The sequence below is a fragment of the Dendrobates tinctorius genome, unplaced genomic scaffold (assembly GCF_039654945.1).
Source record: "Dendrobates tinctorius isolate UK_male_01 unplaced genomic scaffold, ASM3965494v1 ptg000254l, whole genome shotgun sequence".
Classification (NCBI taxonomy): domain Eukaryota; kingdom Metazoa; phylum Chordata; class Amphibia; order Anura; family Dendrobatidae; genus Dendrobates; species Dendrobates tinctorius.
Window position 1 is genome coordinate 5,436,091 of NW_027361921.1, and position 20,500 is coordinate 5,456,590.

Below are 20,500 nucleotides of genomic sequence, written 5' to 3' on the forward strand. Positions count from 1 at the left end.
CCCTGAAGTCACTAGACTTCTCCCACTATATCAGCACTCTGAAATATTCTGAGACAGCAAAAAAAGAGGCCAATCTAATAAGGGACAAAAAGCAAATTGGCAAATACAGATAAATAAGAATGGAAATTCAGCACAGCCCCAGCCGGGGCTGGCTGACCACACAAAAAACTGAATAGACCAACAAAATCAAGTGTAAACATTAGCAGAAACACTTAGCTTGAGATGACTGGAACAGAGCTGAAAACCAAGACCTGAAAAGCCAGAAGGAATCACCAGCACCAGAATAGGGTGTCGGCTGCCTTAAATCCAGTCTGAGATTCCAGAGATCCAATCGTTATCCTCATCATCAGGTGGCAGATCTCTACTAATTAAATCAACCTCACTACCTCCTGTTACCACCAGAGGGAGCCTGGAAGGAGAACTCCCAACTGGTAGACCAGAAAATGAGCTCACAACATGAGAGGTTGAAGAGGTGTGTTACAGTAGGGATGAAGACTGTGGTGAGGTTAGGGATGAGGTGGGGCGGAAGTTGGTCAAGCGTGCAAGTAGTAAAGTGTGATTTTGATAGGAAGGTGGAGAGCTGAACTTCTGTCATGGTGGAGAAGTTTGTTTTGGAGGAACAGAGCTGAACAGCTAAGAAGGGCATTGGGGGCTGTGGGCCAAAGCTTTATCTAATCGTATTAATCTTCTGCTTAAAGAAAGAGACAAAGTCTTCAGCAGTAATGAGAGGAGAGGGAGGAGGTGCTGGGGGACGGAGTAGAGAATTGAAAGTGTTGAAAAGCTGCTTAGGGTTGTGAGACAGGGAGGATATGAGAGATGAGAAGTAAGTTTGCTTTGCGGCAGTGAGCGTGGACTTGAAGCTGGCGAGGGACTGGTTGTATGCAGTTAAGTGCTCAGCAGAGGGGGATTTCTTCCATCTCCGCTCAGCAACCCTGGAAGCCTGTCTCAGTTCTTTGGTTAGGCTGGTCAGCCAGGGCTGCCTGTTGATTGTACGAGTTTTGCTATGCGTGAGAGGGGCGGCCGAATCAAGTGCTGCTGTTATTATGGTGTTATATAGGTGGCAGCAGCATCTGTGTCATGAAGTGAAGCTATGTCTGTAAGTGGGAGGAGGGACTCAGAGCAATTGTAAATTGAGGCGTTTGAGACTTCTGCGAGGGTGAGCGAGTTTGTGGAGTGGGGGTTGCGCACTAGGAGAGGAGAGGGAATAGAATGTCAGTAGGTTGTGGTCAGACAGAGGGAGGGGTGAGTTAGTGATATTGGTAAGGGAACAGAGGTGGGTGAAGATAAGGTCCAGCATGTGACCATCTTTGTGAGTGGCCATAGAGGACCATTGAGTGAGGCCAAAGGAGGCAGTGAGCGATAAAAGTTTGGAGGCAGCTGGGGTGGAAGCATCAATGGGGATGTTGAAGTCACTCATGATAGAGGGGATGTAATCAGAAAGGAAATGAAGCAGCCAGGTGGTGAAGTGGTCGAGAAAGGTGGAAATGGCTAGTTCTGGGGGGCAGTAGATGACAGCCAGCTGGAGGTTGGAGGGGGAGTAGATGCAGACGGAGTGCACCTCAAGTGAGGCAAGAGTATCGGAGAGAGGTAGTGGAATTGGGGTAAAGGAGCAGGTATCGGAGAGCAGCAAGCCAACTCCTCCACCACTTTTGTTGCTGGGACGAGGGGTGTGAGAGAGATGGAATCCGCCATAAGAGAGTGCAGCTGGAGAGGCAGAGTCAGAGGGGCTGAGCCAAGTATCAATGATGCCAAGGAAGGAGAGTTTGTTGGTCATGAAGAGGTCATGGATAAATGACAGTTTATTGCAGACAGAGTGTGCGTTCAATAGTGCTCCAGGTAGGGGGACCGGGGGAGTGGGTGCTGGATGAATGGGTATGAGGTTATCATCACTGCCAAAATGTGGAGAGGATCGTGGCAGGGTGTTAGAAGTGAGTGTGGGGATGTGTTGAGGAGGGCCAGGATTTGGGGATACGTCGCCAGCAATAATTTGGGGATACGTCGCCACTGCTATCTTCAGCATAGCCTTAAAGTTTTTGCTAAACCTCTCCACCAGCTGATCAGTCTGGGGATGGTACACTGAGGGTCTGAGCTGGGAAATTTGCAGGGTCTTGCACAACTCCCTCATGACCTTCGACATGAAGGGGGTCCCTAAGTCCATCAGTATCTCCTTCGGCAGCCCAGTTCGGGAGAAGATATGGATCAGCTCCTAAGAGATACATTTAGCAGAGGTATTTCTTTAGGGTACCGCCTCTGGGTACCGGGTAGCATAATCCAGGATCACCAGTATGTATTTATAGTTATTTCCATATATATTTGGACAGAGACAACATTTTTCTAATTTTGGTTCTAGACATTACCACAATGAATTTTAAACAAAACAATTCAGATGCAGTTGAAGTTCAGACTTTCAGCTTTCATTTGAGGGTATCCACAATAAAATTGGATGAAGGGTTTAGGAGTTTCAGCTCCTTAACATGTGCCACCCAAATATATATGGACCTAACTGTATATACTAAGCTCTGTTCTGTTCCCATATCTATGTACTAGTCATACAGTCATGGCCAAAAGTATTGACACCCCTGCAATTCTGTCAGATAATATTCAGTTTCTTCCTGAAAATGATTGCAAACACAAATTCTTTGGTATTATTATCTTCATTTAATTTGTCTTAAATGAAAAAACACAAAAGAGAATGAAGCAAAAAGCAAAACATTGATCATTTCACACAAAACTCCAAAAATGGGCCGGACAAAAGTATTGGCACCCTCAGCCTAATACTTGGTTGCACAACCTTTAGCCAAAATAACTGCGACCAACCGCTTCCGGTAACCATCAATGAGTTTCTTACAATGCTCTGCTGGAATTTTAGACCATTCTTCTTTGGCAAACTACTCCAGGTCCCTGATATTTGAAGGGTGCCTTCTCCAAACTGCCATTTTTAGATCTCTCCACAGGTGTTCTATGGGATTCAGGTCTGGACTCATTGCTGGCCACCTTAGAAGTCTCCAGTGCTTTCTCTCAAACCATTTTCTAGTGCTTTTTGAAGTGTGTTTTGGGTTATTGTCCTGCTGGAAGACCCATGACCTCTGAGGTAGACCCAGCTTTCTCACACTGGGCCCTAAATTATGCTGCAAAATTTGTTGGTAGTCTTCTGACTTCATAATGCCATGCACACGGTCAAGCAGTCCAGTGCCAGAGGCAGCAAAGCAACCCCAAAACATCAGGGAACCTCCGCCATGTTTGACTGTAGGGACCGTGTACTTTTCTTTGAATGCCTCTTTTTTCTCCTGTAAATTCTATGTTGATGCTTTTGCCCTAAAAGCTCTACTTTTGTCTCATCTGACCAGAGAACATTCTTCCAAAACGTTTTAGGCTTTTTAAGGTAAGTTTTGGCAAACTCCAGCCTGGCTTTTTTATGTCTCGGGGTAAGAAGTGGAGTCTTCCTGGGTCTCCTACCATACAGTCCCTTTTCATTCAGATGCCGACGGATAGTACGGGTTGACACCGTTGTATCCTCGGACTGCAGGGCAGCTTGAACTTGTTTGGATGTTAGTGGAGGTTCTTTATCCAACATCCGCACAATCTTGCATTGAAATCTCTTGTCAATTTTTCTTTTCCGGCCACATCTAGGGAGGTTAGCCACAGTGCCATGGGCTTTAAACTTCTTGATGACACTGCGCACGGTAGACACAGGAACATTCAGATCTTTGGAGATGGACTTGTAGCCTTGAGAATGCTCATGCTTCCTCACAATTTGGTTTCTCAAGTCCTCAGACAGTTCATTGGTCTTCTTTCTTTTCTCCGTGCTCAATGTGGTACACACAAGGACACAGGACAGAGGTTGAGTCAACTTTAATCCATGTCAACTGGCTGCAAGTGTGATTTAGTTATTGCCAACACCTGTTAGGTGCCACAGGTAAGTTATAGGTGCTGTTAATTACACAAATTAGAGAAGCATCACATGATTTTTCGAACAGTGCCAATACTTTTGTCCACCCTCTTTGTTATGTTTGGTGTGGAATTATATCCAATTTGGCTTTAGGACAATTCTTTTTGTGTTTTTTCATTTAAGACAAATTAAATGAAGATAATAATACCAAAGAATTTGTGTTTGCAATCATTTTCAGGAAGAAACTGAGTATAATCTGACAGAATTGCAGGGGTGTCAATACTTTTGGCCATGACTGTAGCTATTTTTAAAACCTGCTATCTCTGATGCTTTATTGCAGCAGTGTGGTCCTGGGCCAATTGCACACGGCTCTGCGGATTTAGTGCAATTGCATTATTTACTCTTTTGGCATTTTCTCACCTGCCTCTACTGCTTTTTGTCTGTAGTACCTAAACACCAATTGGTGCAATATTTATTGTGGGCTATTGCAATTATGCTTTCTTGTAGTTATATAACTTTAACTATTATGGTCTGGATGTAATTATACCTTTAAGTATCAAGGTTTTAGTTTGACACCTTTTTTTGTTTTCTCATAATTTAGATGTTATATGTGTGAATCTATTAACATATCCCAATGTTAAAATTAACCTACTCTAAAATTAGAGACTGTGCAGGTCTTTGTCAGTGGGAAAACTTACAAAACCAGCAAGGGATCAAATAATTATTTAATTAACTGTATGGGGCTGTGGGGGTCATAATACAGTATCTAAGGGGCTGTTGGGGCTATAATACAGAAGAAATGGGGCTGTGGTGGCCATAATACAGCATATATGGTGCTGTGGGGAATGTAATAGATTACTGTATATAAAGTGAGCTATGGGAATATAATAAAGTGTGGTGCAGTGAAAGGGGTAGTGCTGGACGGAAGATATATTTCTCCCAGCAGGAAAAGATTTGGACTGAATTTTCCCTAAGGTTGAGGACCTGCAGTGATGTTACGATCACGTGATCAGCCTATGGGATAGGTACTTCACCTGTGGGTTTAGTTATGGAGGATATTATGATTATGTGGTGTGGTCATATGGTCTGTGCTGGAAGGTCCTGGCAGTGGACAGACTTCCTGAATAGCACGTGGTGAGACTGTGTACCTTCAGAGTCTTTGACAGCTACTGTGTTGGCAAAGCCAGGATTGACAAGGAGTCAGCATGTGGAGCGGAGCTCGTAATATACAGCAGAGAGGTTTATCTGCTACATGAACAGACTGGTGGTCATGAAATGTTTGTGGATGTAAAGAAATGGACTTTACGTTATGCGGTCTATGCGGAGTTAATAAACCAAATAGACTGTTTTTGTGAGAAATTGTTCCTGTGTGCTTTAATCCCGTTGTCAAGCGAGTGTCACCGAACACACTCAGGGAGCGGTATCTCACAAAAGTATATAGCGGGCCTGTAGGGACACTCAACATATTATTGGTTTTCAATGGATGCTGTAGTGAAACCTCCACCAGGGGGAGCTGGTGAGGGAAGAGAGGTTACACACTAAGAGTAGCAACACTGAGCACAGATGTCACAGGGTAATGAGATAATGGTCAGACGAACCGAGTCAGAAATGATCAGGAGCAGACGTGCCAGAAGGAGCAGCAATACACGTAGTCAAAATACCAAGCCAAGGGTCAAAAAGACAAACATGAGCGCGGGGTCCAAAAACGTGAGGCGGAAGACGTGGTCGGGCTACAAGCCAAGGAATCAAAAGCCAGACAGAAAACGTAGCAGCAAAGACGAATACCGATACAAGTGAAAAGCAGGAGGATCACCACGATACAAGGGTCAGAGACTCTAAACTGAAAGCTTGAGCTATCACTAACACTGGTCAGCAGGCTGGGACGGACTGAAATAGCCCAGCTAGCTCCAGAATGAGGTAAAGGAGATTAACCCCCACATGACCAGTCCAGAGTGAAGACAGCAGAAAATAAACTCCGGACTGGACCATGACAGGTGCATTATTTGCTTTGACTTGGGCTTTCAGGGCCATTATTACTTTTTTTTTTTTGGGGGGGGCGTTGTTACTTAAAGGGGACGCTGTTTCAGGCCCATTATTACTTTTTTGAGGGGGGGCATTGTTACTTAAAGGGGACACTTTTGCTTAAAAGGGGCATTTGGGATATTATTACCTTCAAAGGAGCATATCAGGAATTATTTATTGCTAGGTAACACAGTGAGAGCATTATTACTTTCTATGGGACACTTATTTTTAGAGACTCCTTCTATCTAGCAAGCTGTCTTTATAAAATCAATTGGAGGCGACGTAATCATATTACAGAATTTTTGAAGTATTGGGGTTACTGCTCCACGCCAGAAGAGCACGCAGCATGGGGAGTTTGTGCAGGCCAGAAATAGATGTACTGGAAATATGAGACATCAAATGTGTCTTTGCTGTAATCTCTGCAGACAAGTCCCAGCTGGAGAAGTTGTCATGTCGATCTGGGCCAGATTGAAAAGACAGAAAATGTAGTCAACTCCATCACAAATAACATCAGCTGTAAGTCCTTATACTGTATATTTCTGTACTGTATTCTCTATAATATGGTTGGCAAGACTGGTATCTACCACTATATGGTGATAATACCGGAATTTTTAAAGGGTTAAAGGGATTGTCCAATACTAGAACAACCCTTTTAAAACCAAATGTATGGCCCCAATAAAATAATAAAGCCTACACTTACCTCCCATGCTGGAGCCATTCCTACAGTGTCGGAGCTCACTCTCCCCGGGCCTGTGATTCTGTGTTGTGACATGTGATGCCGGCACACAATCAGCACTGTCATCACCGTCTCAGCCTTCGGACAAACTGAACATGAAGAGGAAGTCTGGGCTGATCCCCTGCTTCATCTTCATGCTAAGTTAGTCCGAAGGTGGAGACAGTGATGACAGTGCTGATTGGGCACTGGCGCCACGTGTCACAACACAACACCGTATCACAGCCCTGAAGAAAGCAAGTGCCGACAACATGGGAATGGCACCGGAATGAGAGGCAAGCATAGGCTTTATTATTTTATCTGGGTATAACATTTGGTTCAAGAAGGGTGTAACGTCCGTCTGCGGTTCTGGGCTGCAGCCAGGCAACACCCCGAGAAACACTGATACCCTTTACCCCTATACAGGGATCTGGATTTACAACAGAGCCCAGGAGGTAGCTGTCTGAATATGAGCAGCGGCCAGAGCAGGACGGTCGTCAGAGTGAAGTACAAAAACGGCAGGCAATAGCAGAGTCAAATTCAGGCCAAGGTCAGAGTCAAAAACCAGGAGGGCGGCAGAGGTACAGAATCGTTAGGAAGTAGCAGAGTCAGAATATCCAGGCCAAGGTCACAAACCAGGAGAGTAGCAGAAGTACAGAATCGTCAGGCAAAAGAGGGGTCAGAAATCCAGGCTGAGGTCAGAGTCAAACAGAAATCAATCACTAAGTAACACACAGGAGAACCAAGAATATATCCGGCGGCTTGCAAGACCAGTTCCAAGGTATTTGAGGGATCAGGTCATCCCTCACAGGCTCCTGGACTGGTGATGTCATTAGGGCCGCCCCCAGGACCAGGCCAGACGGTGATGCAGTAACCCCCTGATGACTGACAGAGGGGCGGAGCCTGCGCCCACCAGATGCCTGCGCAGGAGCCACTTCTCTGTCACCACCATAACTCACGGGTGGAGCACGGCGCCTCCCAGTGGCCGAGGCAGGAACAGCCGTCCCTGAGTCTGACGGTGAAGTGGCGGTCCGGCGCCTCCTAGTGGCCGTGACCGGAACAGCAGGCCTCGAATCCAACGGTGACGTGACAGACCGGTGCCTCCTAGTGACTAAAGCTGGGACCATAGGCCCTGAGTCTGACGGTGACATAATAGAACCACGGCACCTCCCAGTGGCCGAGGCAGGAACAGCCGTCCCCGAGTCTGACGGCGAAGTGGCGGTCCGGCGCCTCCTAGTTGCTGTGACCGGAACAGCAGGCCCCAAATCTGACGGAGACGTGACAGTGGGTTGTCCTAGTAGTGGACAACACCTCTAATAGCCTTTTTTTTTATTTATTAATAGCTTAATGCATCTCAGTCATTATTTAGTGGTAGGTGTATGGCGGAATTATTGACATTATTGGACTTTTATATTATGCTTTGTTATGCAAAAGGTAATGGTCATATTATAATATTATGTACTTACTGTGTAGTGGTAATGGTAGAAAACAATGTGTAGTGATATAATTTTGGCCTTATATAATAGTAATTTTGGTTATTGTATAGTGAGTATTAGCATTAGCAACAGTGGTATACTTTAATTATATATGTATAGATCCTCTCTGAAGTGGCTGGGAGGTCGTAAGAGGAGACATGTACTTTGGAGCTTGAGGGCAACGCCCCTGCAACTGACAATCTAGATGTCCAGATATGTGAAATAATGGGTATAATAAAACAAGACGAATGCAGTACAGGCCCAGATCATTGCAGTGGTTAACCAGCGAAAAATAGTAATAAACTACTTTACTGCCAAGAAGGATGGGATGTGTAAAATAATAGACCCTACCTGTTGCCACGGCATAGACCCCACAGGAAATTTCCATAACATGGGTATTGTCTCTGACATAGAGGTGTCTTAGTGCCAAGTTGTCAAGTTGTTTTTTTTAAACTGAAGGAATAGGAGACAGGATAGAACTAGTTTGAAGGAATTCAGCAGAATCCCTAATTTACGACTTTGATATTCCAAACTTGTTCTGGAGGTAATGTACTTAGCCATTCCCCTTTCTTCTGTGCATGATAATATAATACTTGTTTCTTGGGATCTGAAAAAAGACAAGGATTGTACACTGACAGACACTGGCTGTATGTGTTCTTGCCTTTAATTGGACGAACACTGGAAGATTTGGAGGTCATTGTATATCAAACTGTAAAGTGATGCAGCATATGTTGTCGCTATAGAAATAAAAATTATTATTATAACTCAAATTAGCTCTCCTTTACAGGGATTTCCATGACACTAGCTTAAAAGAATGTGTGCATAATGCTGGCAAAGTACACGCTCCCAAAAGACAATGCAATGGGTTGCACTAGCCAAATTTGGTCTACATTTTTAATTCTTTATATCTGTAACTTTAAAGAATGTAGAGGGCAGCATACATGGAAAAAACAGTAAAGACAATTTTTGTGGTAGCCTCTGAGTGCAGAACATGACTTACCAACATACTGCATCTTGTCTGAAGGTGACACGAGCATGTCTAGAATTAAGTTAATACCTATGCGTTCTGACATTGCCTTCTGTTGTTTCCAAGTTTGACCTGCTAGCACCCAAAGAGTTGTGCTGCCTTGTTCTCTGATATCCAACTGAAACACCTGAAAAGTAGTTTTACAAAAGATTCCAGTATTATCATACTCATAAGTATCTGCAAAACTCCAAAAAACACTTTACAGTGGTTACGGAAAGTATTCAGACCCCTTTAAATTTTCCACTCTTTGTTTCATTGCAGCCATTTGGTAAAGTCAAAAAAGTTCATTTTTTTTCTCATTAATGTAAAAGGGTCTGAATACTTACCAATCCCACTGTATAGTAACCAACAAAACACACTTGCCTTAAGAAGTTTTAATATGTATGTTGATGCAGATCTTTCCAGAAACTCTTTTTGTACCACAGCATTATGATCGGCAAGGGCTTCTATGGCTATAGCTGCTTTCACTTGGATATTAAGTTTCTTTACTCGAATGATATGGATAAGGAAAGAGATTGCATTTTGATTTGCAATAGCATCCTGGTTAACTCTGTTTCCTCGAGCAAGCTCGGCAATGGCAGCTGTTGATGCGCCAACAAGACCATCTTTTAGGGGGGAACATAAACAGGAATAATAATTAACATGAAATATGAATAGCTGTATAATGGATAGAGCATTTAGGAGGAAATATTATATAACCTTTTGGAAACAAAATATAGTAAGTGGGCTCTACAGTATGCCCAGTACAATGTATACAGATATTAATAAACGCCCATTTGTTATATGTAAAATAACCTTTTTCTTGATTGTGTCTAAATTTGTCGTCTTGATAAAAAAAAGATCAATTTTATTATATTGAAAATTTGGTAACTGCAGTCTATTGTGAATATTATTTTCTCCTATGATATAGAGCCACGGGCTGAGTTTCACAGGAGGAGAAAGATGGAAGCCGTGGAGGCCTTCAGCAGACCAGTCGTGGCCTTGTCAACCCAATGGCTCCCCGGAATTGTGTCAAGGGGGACTAATGGGAACTGGTGAATGAGTGCACTGGTGATCACACTGTTTAAATGCAGATGTCAGAGACTGCAGAAATGCCAGCTGATGATGCCCATTGACTGGGGAAAAACTCCCCCAGGAGACTTTTGCAAAAATGGATAAACAGTGGTATACATATACTGTATAGCGCTGGCTTAAAGAAACTTTGCAGGTATAGATAAGGTTTTTACTTTTCAAAGCATTTTTGCACTAGACTGGCTCCTTTTTTAATAACAAAATAAAAAAAAATTACAAGACACATTACATAAGAACTTTAAAAAGCCTAGAATGGGCACCAAGGGACACAAGAACACTTAGCGGGGTGTTTCAAAATGAGAAAGCGGGGAGAAGAGGAACGGCGTGATTATCAAATAAAACGGTGGAAATGTGGTGACAAAAAAGTAAAAAAAAAAGTATAAAAAGCACTGGGATGTGTGTGGTAGGAAAATGTATGGAGGAGAAGAGAGATAGGTTTTGCTATTCAGCAGCTTTTAATCTTTTCCAGGACAATTTACGCTATAGAATTTTGATATATTCATAAAAATTGGATGTTATACTGATGGTCCGCGTTGTATAGCATGCAATTTTTTTCTCACCCATTATGATTCTCCTGGTCATTATGAGTTTGCAGATAGCAAACATCTCTAGGTTCTTTTTTCGTAAAGTGGTGGAAAGAAAATACACAGTCTGTAAAAAAAAAAAAAAAAAAAAAGGTGTAATTTTCCGAGACCCATGGCGTCTCCATTTTTCAGGATCTGAGGATGGGTGAGGGCTTATTTTTTGCGGGCCAAGCTGACATTTTTATTGATACCATTTTGGTGTAGACAAGATGTTACAATCGCCCGCTATTGTTGCAGCAACCAAAAAAACGTAATTCTGGCATTTTGTTTTCTTTCTTGTTACGCTGTTTACTGATCAAATGAATTCTTTTTATATACTGATTGGGTGATTCTAAACGCAGCGCGGCGATGCCAAATATGTGTACTTTTTATATTTTTTAATTGTTTTATTTTGAATGGGGCAAATGTAGGGTGAATTAAACTTTCATTTTTATATTTTTCTAATATTTTTCTTTTTTAATTTTTTACTTTACACTTGCTTCAGTCTACATGGGAGACTAGAAGCTGCGATCATCTGATTGCGTGTGCTGCAGCCCTGCTATGTGTAGCAGAAATGCTCACTTGCTATTAGCGCCGATCCCTGGGCGGTGCTAACAGCTATCCGGCAATGACAACCATAGGGGTCTACTACAGACCCCAGGTTGTCATGCCACTCTATCGGTGACCAAAGGTCATGTGACACGGGCGCCGGTGGGCGAGATTAGTGACAAAGATTGAATGCAGCATTTAACAGGTTAACAGCTGCGGGGGGATTGTGATTTCACCCACGGCTTAGGGGCACATGTCAGCTGTTCAAATCAGCTGGCATGTGCTGGGAAAGATGTGGGCTCACCACTGAGCCCACATCAAAGGGAAAGAAACGACATGCGCCGTACATGTATAGCACATATCGGGAAGGGGTTAAACAACACAATGTAACTCCAAGTCAATCACACTTCTGTGAAATCAATGTGTCCAGTTATGAAGGATCACAAATTGTGAATCAATTTCTCCTGTTGCTGTGCAAATGGAATAGACAACAGGTAGAAATGATGGGCAATTAGCCCATTATCCTATATGGATATGGTTCTGCAGGGGCTGACCACAGACCATTTCTCTGTTCTAATACTTTTTTGCTGTTGTTTTGGTCACTTTAACATTTTGTCATTGCTCTCACCCCTAGAGGTACTGTACAATACCATGAGGCAGTGTCTACAACCCACAGAAGTTGCTCAGGTTGTACAGCTCATCCAGGTTGGCACATCAATGCTAGATGTGACAAGAAGGGTAGCTGTGTCTGTCAGTACAGTGTCCAGAGCATAGAGCAGATACCAGGAGACAGTCCAGTACACCAGGAGACGTGGAGGGGACTGCAGTAGGACAACAACCCAGCAGCTGGACCGCTACCTCCTCCTTTGTGCAAGGAGGAACAGGAGGAGCAGTGCCAGAGCCCTGAAAAATGATCTCCAGCAGGCCACTAACATCCATGGGTCTGCTCAAACTGTCAGAAACAGACTCCATGAGGGCCTTACGCTCAAAATTGGGTGTTGCGCTTACAGCAATACAGCTTGGAGAGACTCCTGATATAACTTATAAAACATAACCTTTATTGGTTCATCATAAAAGGTATTCCAACCTTGGACATGAATATGTAAACCAACACAAATATAAATAAAGTGCTTGTGCATAACCAGTGCTCATTAAAAGAATGGCTTGATCTCACCCATCCATTGAGTTCTATTAGTAGCCAGATTCCACATGACAGAAGCCTTGAAAGATATATGATTGAAGAAAGGGGGGGGGGAATTGTATCTCTCCCTTTCGTGCCCCTGCATTGCTCCTGTCCTTTCAAGGACAGTACCAAAATATGATCTGCTACTGACATCCCATAATGTGAGTATCAAAAAGTAATCTTCCGAATGCGTTTATTCCCCAATGAGGGGGATTCATCAGGGGAACAGAGAATTAGTGGGTGTAGATGGACCCTGCAGTGGCAGGAGCCCACTATCCTAGGTGTGAATAGCTATAACGTCACCCATATATGGGGGAAATGGATATCACAAATGGTTATTCCACAAAATATTGATTTCTGAACTCTTCCTGAGTTAAAACATTTAATAGAGACTGTTGGCAGAAATAGCGCAAATAGGGTCTTATCCGGAATTCAGACAGTTTAACCCTCCGTCAGGAACAATGGATCTGACAGGCGCAGCTCTTCTACTTTCATTTCTCCCTTCTCACCAGATTTTCAGGAAACCCCCTCCCTCTAGATAGTCTCCTGGCTCTAGCTGCTGTGTGAAACCTGATACCACAGTTGGTCTGCAGAGCTTCAGGAAGGAAGATATAGCTGTGCTGGCTTCTCAGGCTCATTGGTCCCGAACACATCACACTTTTTAAGGTTGGTATGTAATGTTTTTAGTCATTACTAATTGTTTATTTAGCTTGTTTTATGAATGGATAGAGAAAGGTTTGTGGATATTTCATATAAATAAGGCAGATTTTCTTACAAATGAAAGTGTACTTCTCAGGAGTTTTGAAATTTGTGTATATCAAAGTTATTACTTTTATGCTGAGTAAATGGGTTTGTTTTGCACCTGATAATGTGTAGTCTCTTTTATTACATCCCTATGAAGGTCTCTGATCACTTTTAGATCACTGAAATTGAGAAAATTAGATATTCTAGGCATTTTTCTAGCCAGCGCTTGAAAGGCACATTGTTCCATTACGAGTTAGTGCGAATATTGTTCCTGACGGAGGGTTAACACATTAGATTGTACTCACCAAATGGAGCCAAAATATGGCTTAGAACATTATTCGCTGCAGCAGATCCACAGGTCCACTGATGACCAACCAAAGGTTGTAGTATATATGTAGTATGCATGTTGCATGCATGTAGTATATATGTTGTATGTATGTTGCATGCATGTAGTATATATGTATTATGTATGTAGTATGTATGTAGTATGTAGCATGTATGTAGCATGCATGTAGTATGTAGCATGTATGTAGTATGCATGTTGCATGTAGTATATATGTAGTATGTATGTTGCATGTAGTATATACAGTATGTAGTATGTATGTTACATGTAGTATGCATGTTGTATGTATGTAGCATGTAAATTTTTTTTATTTTATTTTTTTTACATTCAACACATTAGCCGGATGATGGGACTACTACTGTCCCATCATTGGCTAATGTGTCAATCACTGTCATGGTAGCAGGCATCGCCCGATGGGACTTGTAGTCCCATCGGACGATGCCTGCACAGACCCCCGGAGCCTGCACAGCCCCCCGGCAGGCCGGCACAGACCACCGGAGCCTGCACAGCTCCCCGGCAGGCCGGCACAGCTCCCCGGCAGGCCGGCACATACCCCCGGAGCCTGCACAGACCACCGGCAGGCCGGCACAGACCACCGGAGCCTGCACAGCTCCCCGGCAGGCCGGCACAGCTCCCCGGCAGGCCGGCACAGACCCCCGGAGCCTGCACAGACCACCGGCAGGCCGGCACAGCCCCCCGGCAGGCCGGCACAGACCCCCGGAGCCTGCACAGACCACCGGCAGGCCGGCACAGCCCCCCGGCAGGCCTGCACAGACCACCGGAGCCTGCACAGACCCCCCGGAAGGCCGGCACAGACCCCCGAAAGGCCCGTACAGACCCCAGAGAGGCTGTACAAGGCAAAAATAGGGTTTTTCTTATTCCGATACCGGAAGTCCCATAGACTTGAATGGGACTTCCGGAATCGGAATCGGCGATACCCGATATTTTTTTTAGATCGGCCGATACCATCCGATACGATACTTTTAAGTATCGGACGGTATCGCTCAACACTAGTTGTCAGTAGTTTATAGAATAAAAGAGCAATTTACATTTTACTCCAAAATATACCTATAAAGAGAAAAATCAGACAAACTGAAAATTTTGCAGTGGTTTCTTAATTTTTGCCAGAGCTGTGCATATATATATACTGTATATATACACTCACTGGCCACTTTATTAGGTACACCATGCTAGTAACGGGTTGGACCCCCTTTTGCCTTCAGAACTGCCTCAATTCTTCGTGGCAGAGATTCAACAAGGTGCTGGAAGCATTCCTCAGAGATTTTGGACCATATTGACATGATGGCATCACACAGTTGGCGCAGATATGTCGGCTGCACATCCCTGATGCGAATCTCCCGTTCCACCACATCCCAAAGATGCTCTATTGGATTGAGATCTGGTGACTGAGGAGGCCATTTGAGTACAGTGAACTCATTGTCATGTTCAAGAAACCAATCTGAGATGATTCGAGCTTTATGACATGGCGCATTATCCTGCTGAAAGTAGCCATCAGATGCCTGTTCTTAGCTGAGAGGAGTGGTACCCAGTGTGGTCTTCTGCTGCTGTAGCCCATCTGCCTCAAAGTTCGACGCACTGTGCGTTCAGAGATGCTCTTCTGCCTACCTTGGTTGTAACGGGTGGCAATTTGAGTCACTGTTGCCTTTCTATCAGCTCGAACCAGTATGCCCATTCTCCTCTGACCTCTGGCATCAACAAGGCATTTCCGGCCACAGAACTGCCGCTCACTGGATTTTTTTTCTTTTTCAGACCATTCTCTGTAAACCCTAGAGATGGTTGTGCGTGAAAATCCCAGTAGATCAGCAGTTTCTGAAATACTCAGACCAGCCCTTCTGGCACCAACAATCTTGCCACGTTCAAAGGCACTCAAATCACCTTTCTTCCCCATACTGATGCTCGGTTTGAACTGCAGGAGATTGTCTTGACCATGTCTACATGCCTAAATGCACTGAGTTACCGCCATGTGATTGGCTGATTAGAAATTAAGTCTTAACACACAGTTGGACAGGTGTACCTAATAAAGTGGCCAGTGAGTGTATATATATATATATATATATATATATATATATATCCAACAATGTAGACCAGCTCACTCCTGTGAACCACCTGGAACCTCAGCTGACCTGGCTAACTCCGTTGTGCCCGGATCTGGATGTAGGAGTCCATCCATACAAATGTGAACAACGACAAAGCAAAGTCCAGCAATAACGTGAGCAATCCAGGATGCTGTTAAAAAAATTTTTCTTTTTATTCATAAATCCATTAAAATGCAATGATCCAAGCAGTTCAAAACAGCAATAACGCAGGAAAGTCGTGCAGATAGGACTACGCGTTTCAGCAGTAGAACCCGCCTTCTTCACGGTCCAGAATATATATATATATATTGTAAAGTAGCGCTGTCATTCAAGGTTGGGGACACTCGCTTGGCAGCCAAATAATCATGTCCGGCACGGGTTTTCCATAAAACAATAACAATCCAAGCGGTTTATTCAGGCATCATAAACCCACAGCAGCAACATAAAGTTCATATAATCAGCATAGCGTTCATGACAGAGCTTCCCTCTGTTAAGCCTGTGGTCACACAGGTTACACAATGTCCAGTACTCAGGCTCTTCAGTCTCACAGATATCTCACCGTCGGGGGTTACCTCATGGCTGCTTCAGCTCACTGCAGACGTTCATTCCCTCTCCCTGGGAACTGTCAGACGCTTGCAGCCATTACTCACAGCATTCACGTGCTGTCAGGCAGGAAGCCCCATCTTCCCAGTGGGACCTTCCACAACGGACCAACCAGGTCCAAGCATTCACTCATGTGACCTACCCTGGCCACCTTATATGGTCTGTAGCCACACCCACCGGGTCACATGGCTATGACCTCATCACAGGTCCTTCACACCCACATAGTCTTTTACTACCAGAGTTTTCAGACACACCCCTGGCACATTGGAGCGAAAGATCAGCTCTGCTGATCAGCACATAAGCAAGCCTTCATCTCAAGGCCACAAACCTTGAGATACATTACGATCATTCAGCATCCTACTCCTATCAGGACACTGGAAAATGCTTATACGCCTGTCCTGGGACACCCACACAGCGCCCGCTAGCAGTCACTACACCAAAATATATATATATATATATATACACACAGAAATTTTAAGGATGGAGGCAACATGACGCTCACTGTATGCCTCTGCTAGTAAAGCCAGAATTGAGCCCTTCTTTTCCTCTGTTGTTATCTGCACCTCAAAAACATTTCGGGAATTCGACCTTTTCTTACTTTTGACTACGCAAAATCTCTTAATGTTTCTCTTATTCATTCTCGTCTAGACTATTGTAACTCTCTTCTGATCGGTCTCCCTCTTACCAAACTCTCCCCCCTCCAATCTGTCTTGAATGCTGCAGCCAGGATCATATTCCTCGCCAATCGTTACACTGACGCCTGTACCTTGTGCCAGTCCTTACACTGGTTACCCATCCACTCCAGAATCCAGTACAAACTAATTACCCTCACTCACAAAGCACTCCACGGCTCAGCACCACCCTACATCTCCTCCCTCGTATCAGTCTACGAGTTATCTGAGGGATGTCAGTGAGCCTGCGCAGAGTCCCTGGCTGACCTGAGGTGAACTGATGAGCATGGGAAAAAATGCATAAACTTTCCCACGATTATTAGTTCATCTCTGGCTGTGCAGACATGAATTCAGTCATTTAGCAGCGGATTACAGAAAGGCTGGTCGCATTAGCACCGGTACCCGCTGTAAACTATTTAACCCCTTGTGATGGATTGCAGCGGGGGACCTTACTGACAAGCGGAGAGGTAAGGATATTGTTGTTTTTTTGTTTTATTTTTGTTACAGGTCTATGGTTTTTTTATGGATTAGCAGAGGAATAAAAATATGGTCAAAAACGTGGTGTCTTTACTTCATTAAAAGTTTTAAGTAAAGTGTGTGTTTTTTTAACCCTTTAATAGTCAAGGGTTAATAATGGATCGGTGTCTTATTGACACCTCTCCATTACTAATTGGCTTAATGTCACCTTCCAATAGCAAGGTGACATTAACCCATTCTTATTAACCCATTAGCCACCACTACAGGGCAATGAGAATAGAGGATAAGTGCCAGAAAAGGCGCATCAGCTGTGCAATCCGGGGGTGTGCTGAAGCTGTTGGTACTTTGATGGACAGCTCAGTCATCCAATCTTGTTCAGGGGTGTGATGAGTTGCCAGTGTGTTTACTGATGGCTCAACTAGCCAATTGGTCACTGGGAGGCATCGCAGTCTCCAGGTGTTCACTATCTCGGGTAAATGCCATGCTTACTCAACTGAGCAGCTTCTCCCAGACCACTGCCAGACGTATATTCGTCTTGTGAGGTTTGTGCTCCCTGTGCCTTGAGTTCTATATGCTTGATATGTTGCCCGAATTTGGACTTTGTTCTGACTATCTGCCTGTTTAACCCTTTCAGCTCTGATCGGTTATCCTCCCGATACTCTGACCTCGGAACGCTACCTGACTACGCTTTTGTCTCTTCCTTCTGTTTATGACATACCCTTCTGGCTTCTGAACTTGGACTCCTTGACCATTCTGACTCACGGCTTGGCAGTGAAAAGTGACTAGCGTCACATTACTTCTGGCTGCTACATTTTTCTTTTTCGCCAGTATGGCTCCTGTTCCCACACTTTGTGACCAGGTGGCAAATTTAATGCAGATGACTTAGGATCTGGCAAAGGATTGACAAAGTCTGGAATCATCGTAATATCAGTTGCAGGGTCAGATAAGTAACTTGATGAAGACCTCCCATAGCGACTCACTGCCGGCAGTGGCTGTGACGTCAATAACCTCTGATGTACAGTTGGTCTTTCCAAAAGCTGTCATATCCCTCCATGATATATTTTCGGGAGACAAAGATTAGTTTAGGGTATTCAGTTATTTTTTACCCTGCGCCCCCATCATCAGGGGAGGAGTTCCAGCAGGAGGGAATAATAATGTTCCTACTGTGAGGGGGTCCTCAGACCAGGGCATTTTCTTTGTCCCCACAAGCCCCAGAATTTTTTTCCATTGATGCCTTTTTGACAGTTTAGGTCTGATATATGACGAACCTTACAGAATCCAGGTTGCAGAGGCTAAGATAATGATCCATGCACTGGGGGTCGCACAGCTGAGGACTACTGTACTGAGTTCCGGAAGTGGTCCACTGAAGTTCTATGGAACAATGCTGCTCTCAGTTGCCAGTTACAAAGAGGCCTTTCCGAGACACTCAAGGATGGTCTGTTCCTCCATGACGCCCCTTGTTCTCTGATGGAGGCCATGAGTCAGGCCATACAGATGGACCGCAAAATCCGCGAGAGACATGCTGAACAGCAGGCCGCATGTTATACTTCCCTGGAGTAGGTGCATTTACCCGAGGTTAGAGTTGCCAGTCTTCGTGTTACAGAGAGAAGACAGACAAGATCTCGGGCTCTGTCTATACTGTGGTCTCTCTAGGCATTTTCTTAAAAATTGTCCAACTCCTCTTCAAGCCACCAAACCATCGGGAGAAGGTCTGAGTCTGGGTGATGACCGAGGAAGTCATCCAGACTCCCAGGTACCTTTTTCTTCCTCTGATAAAGTACTGATAAATACTGTACGATAATTTCCTTCGAGAACAAGGTGTTATCAACATTGGCATTCATTAATTGTGGGTCTGCTGCTAACTTTATTGATTCGGGACTGTTTCTGAATTTAGGGTTATGGACAGTTGGTTTAGAAAGACCCATTCAAATCTTTGCCCTTGACAAGAAACCGTTAGCTCACAATTTAGTCAAGAGAGCAACGGTGGATTTCAATCTCCAAGTGGGAGCTTGTTGTGAATTCACTTTCTGGCCTACCTGTGGATACTAGTGAAGGTAGTGGAGCTGGTTATATTGACAAAGGGGTCGCGAGTTGTCTTTCCGGGCTCCCTCTGGTGGTTACAGGAGGTAATGGAGCTGATCTAATTAACAGAGGCCTGCCACCTGATAATGAGGAGGGTGATTGGACGTCTGGAGTTTCTGATTGGATTTAAGACAGCCGACTCCCTCTATCCCTGCTGGTGATTTTTTTCCTGCCTCCTGAGGTCTTAGTTTCCAGTTCAGTCCCTGCACACTCAAGCTAAGTGTTCTTTGCTATTGTTCACATTTGATTTGGTTTTGTCTATTCAGTTTTGCGTGGTCAGCCAGCCCCGGTTGGGGCTATGCTAAATTTCCATCCTTATGTTACTGCTTGTGCCAGTTTGTTTTTGTCCCTTATTAGATTGGCCTCTTTTTGCTCTGCTTTCAGAATATGCCAGAGTGCTGATATAGTGGGCGAAGTCTAGTGACTTCAGTATTTTTCTATCAGACGTGTTGGACATTTTTTGCAGGGTTTTTTGCGTGATTGCAGACAGTGTCTTTCCTTTCCTGTCCTGTATAGTTAGTGTGGGCCCCATCGTTTGCTCAGCCTATTTTCCTACCTGCGTTTATGTTTTCATCTTTTCTCACCGACAATATATGTTTGGGGGCTATCTATTCCTTTGGGGTCTGCTCTGGGGCAGTTTAGATTTCCTTTTTCTTGCTTTAGGCTTATTTAGTTCTCCGGCTGTGTCGAGGCATCTAGAATCATTGTAGGTACGCTCCACAGCTACTGCTAGTTGTGTGGATAGGATCAGGGGTCTGCATTCCGCTTAGTTACCAACCTCTCTGGTTTTCTGTGGCTTAGCTTGGTCTTGCTTTCCTCCTCGGTGACCCAAACATAACAGGAGCTGTTGTGAACACTTTTGACCTGGCTTCTGAGTTTGGGCTCCCTCTGGTGGTTGCAGCGGGTAATGAAGTTGGTCTAGCTGACAGAGGTCAATCACCTGAAGAGGATGATTGGAGGTCAAGTGTTACAGACTGGGAAGATTTAAGTGAG

General features: G+C 44.2%; 1 protein-coding gene across 1 annotated transcript in view; it reads right to left on the minus strand.

Annotated features, from left to right (window-relative positions):
- Positions 1-20,500, minus strand: part of ANKAR (ankyrin and armadillo repeat containing) — a 623,401-nt gene that overhangs the window by 269,430 nt on the left and 333,471 nt on the right. Inside the window, exons 14-15 of the mRNA XM_073558116.1 lie at positions 9,489-9,730; positions 9,099-9,252 (exon numbers count right to left, since the gene is read on the minus strand). Coding sequence (XP_073414217.1) covers positions 9,099-9,252; positions 9,489-9,730 — 396 coding nt within the window. The remainder of the gene's footprint in view (positions 1-9,098; positions 9,253-9,488; positions 9,731-20,500) is intronic.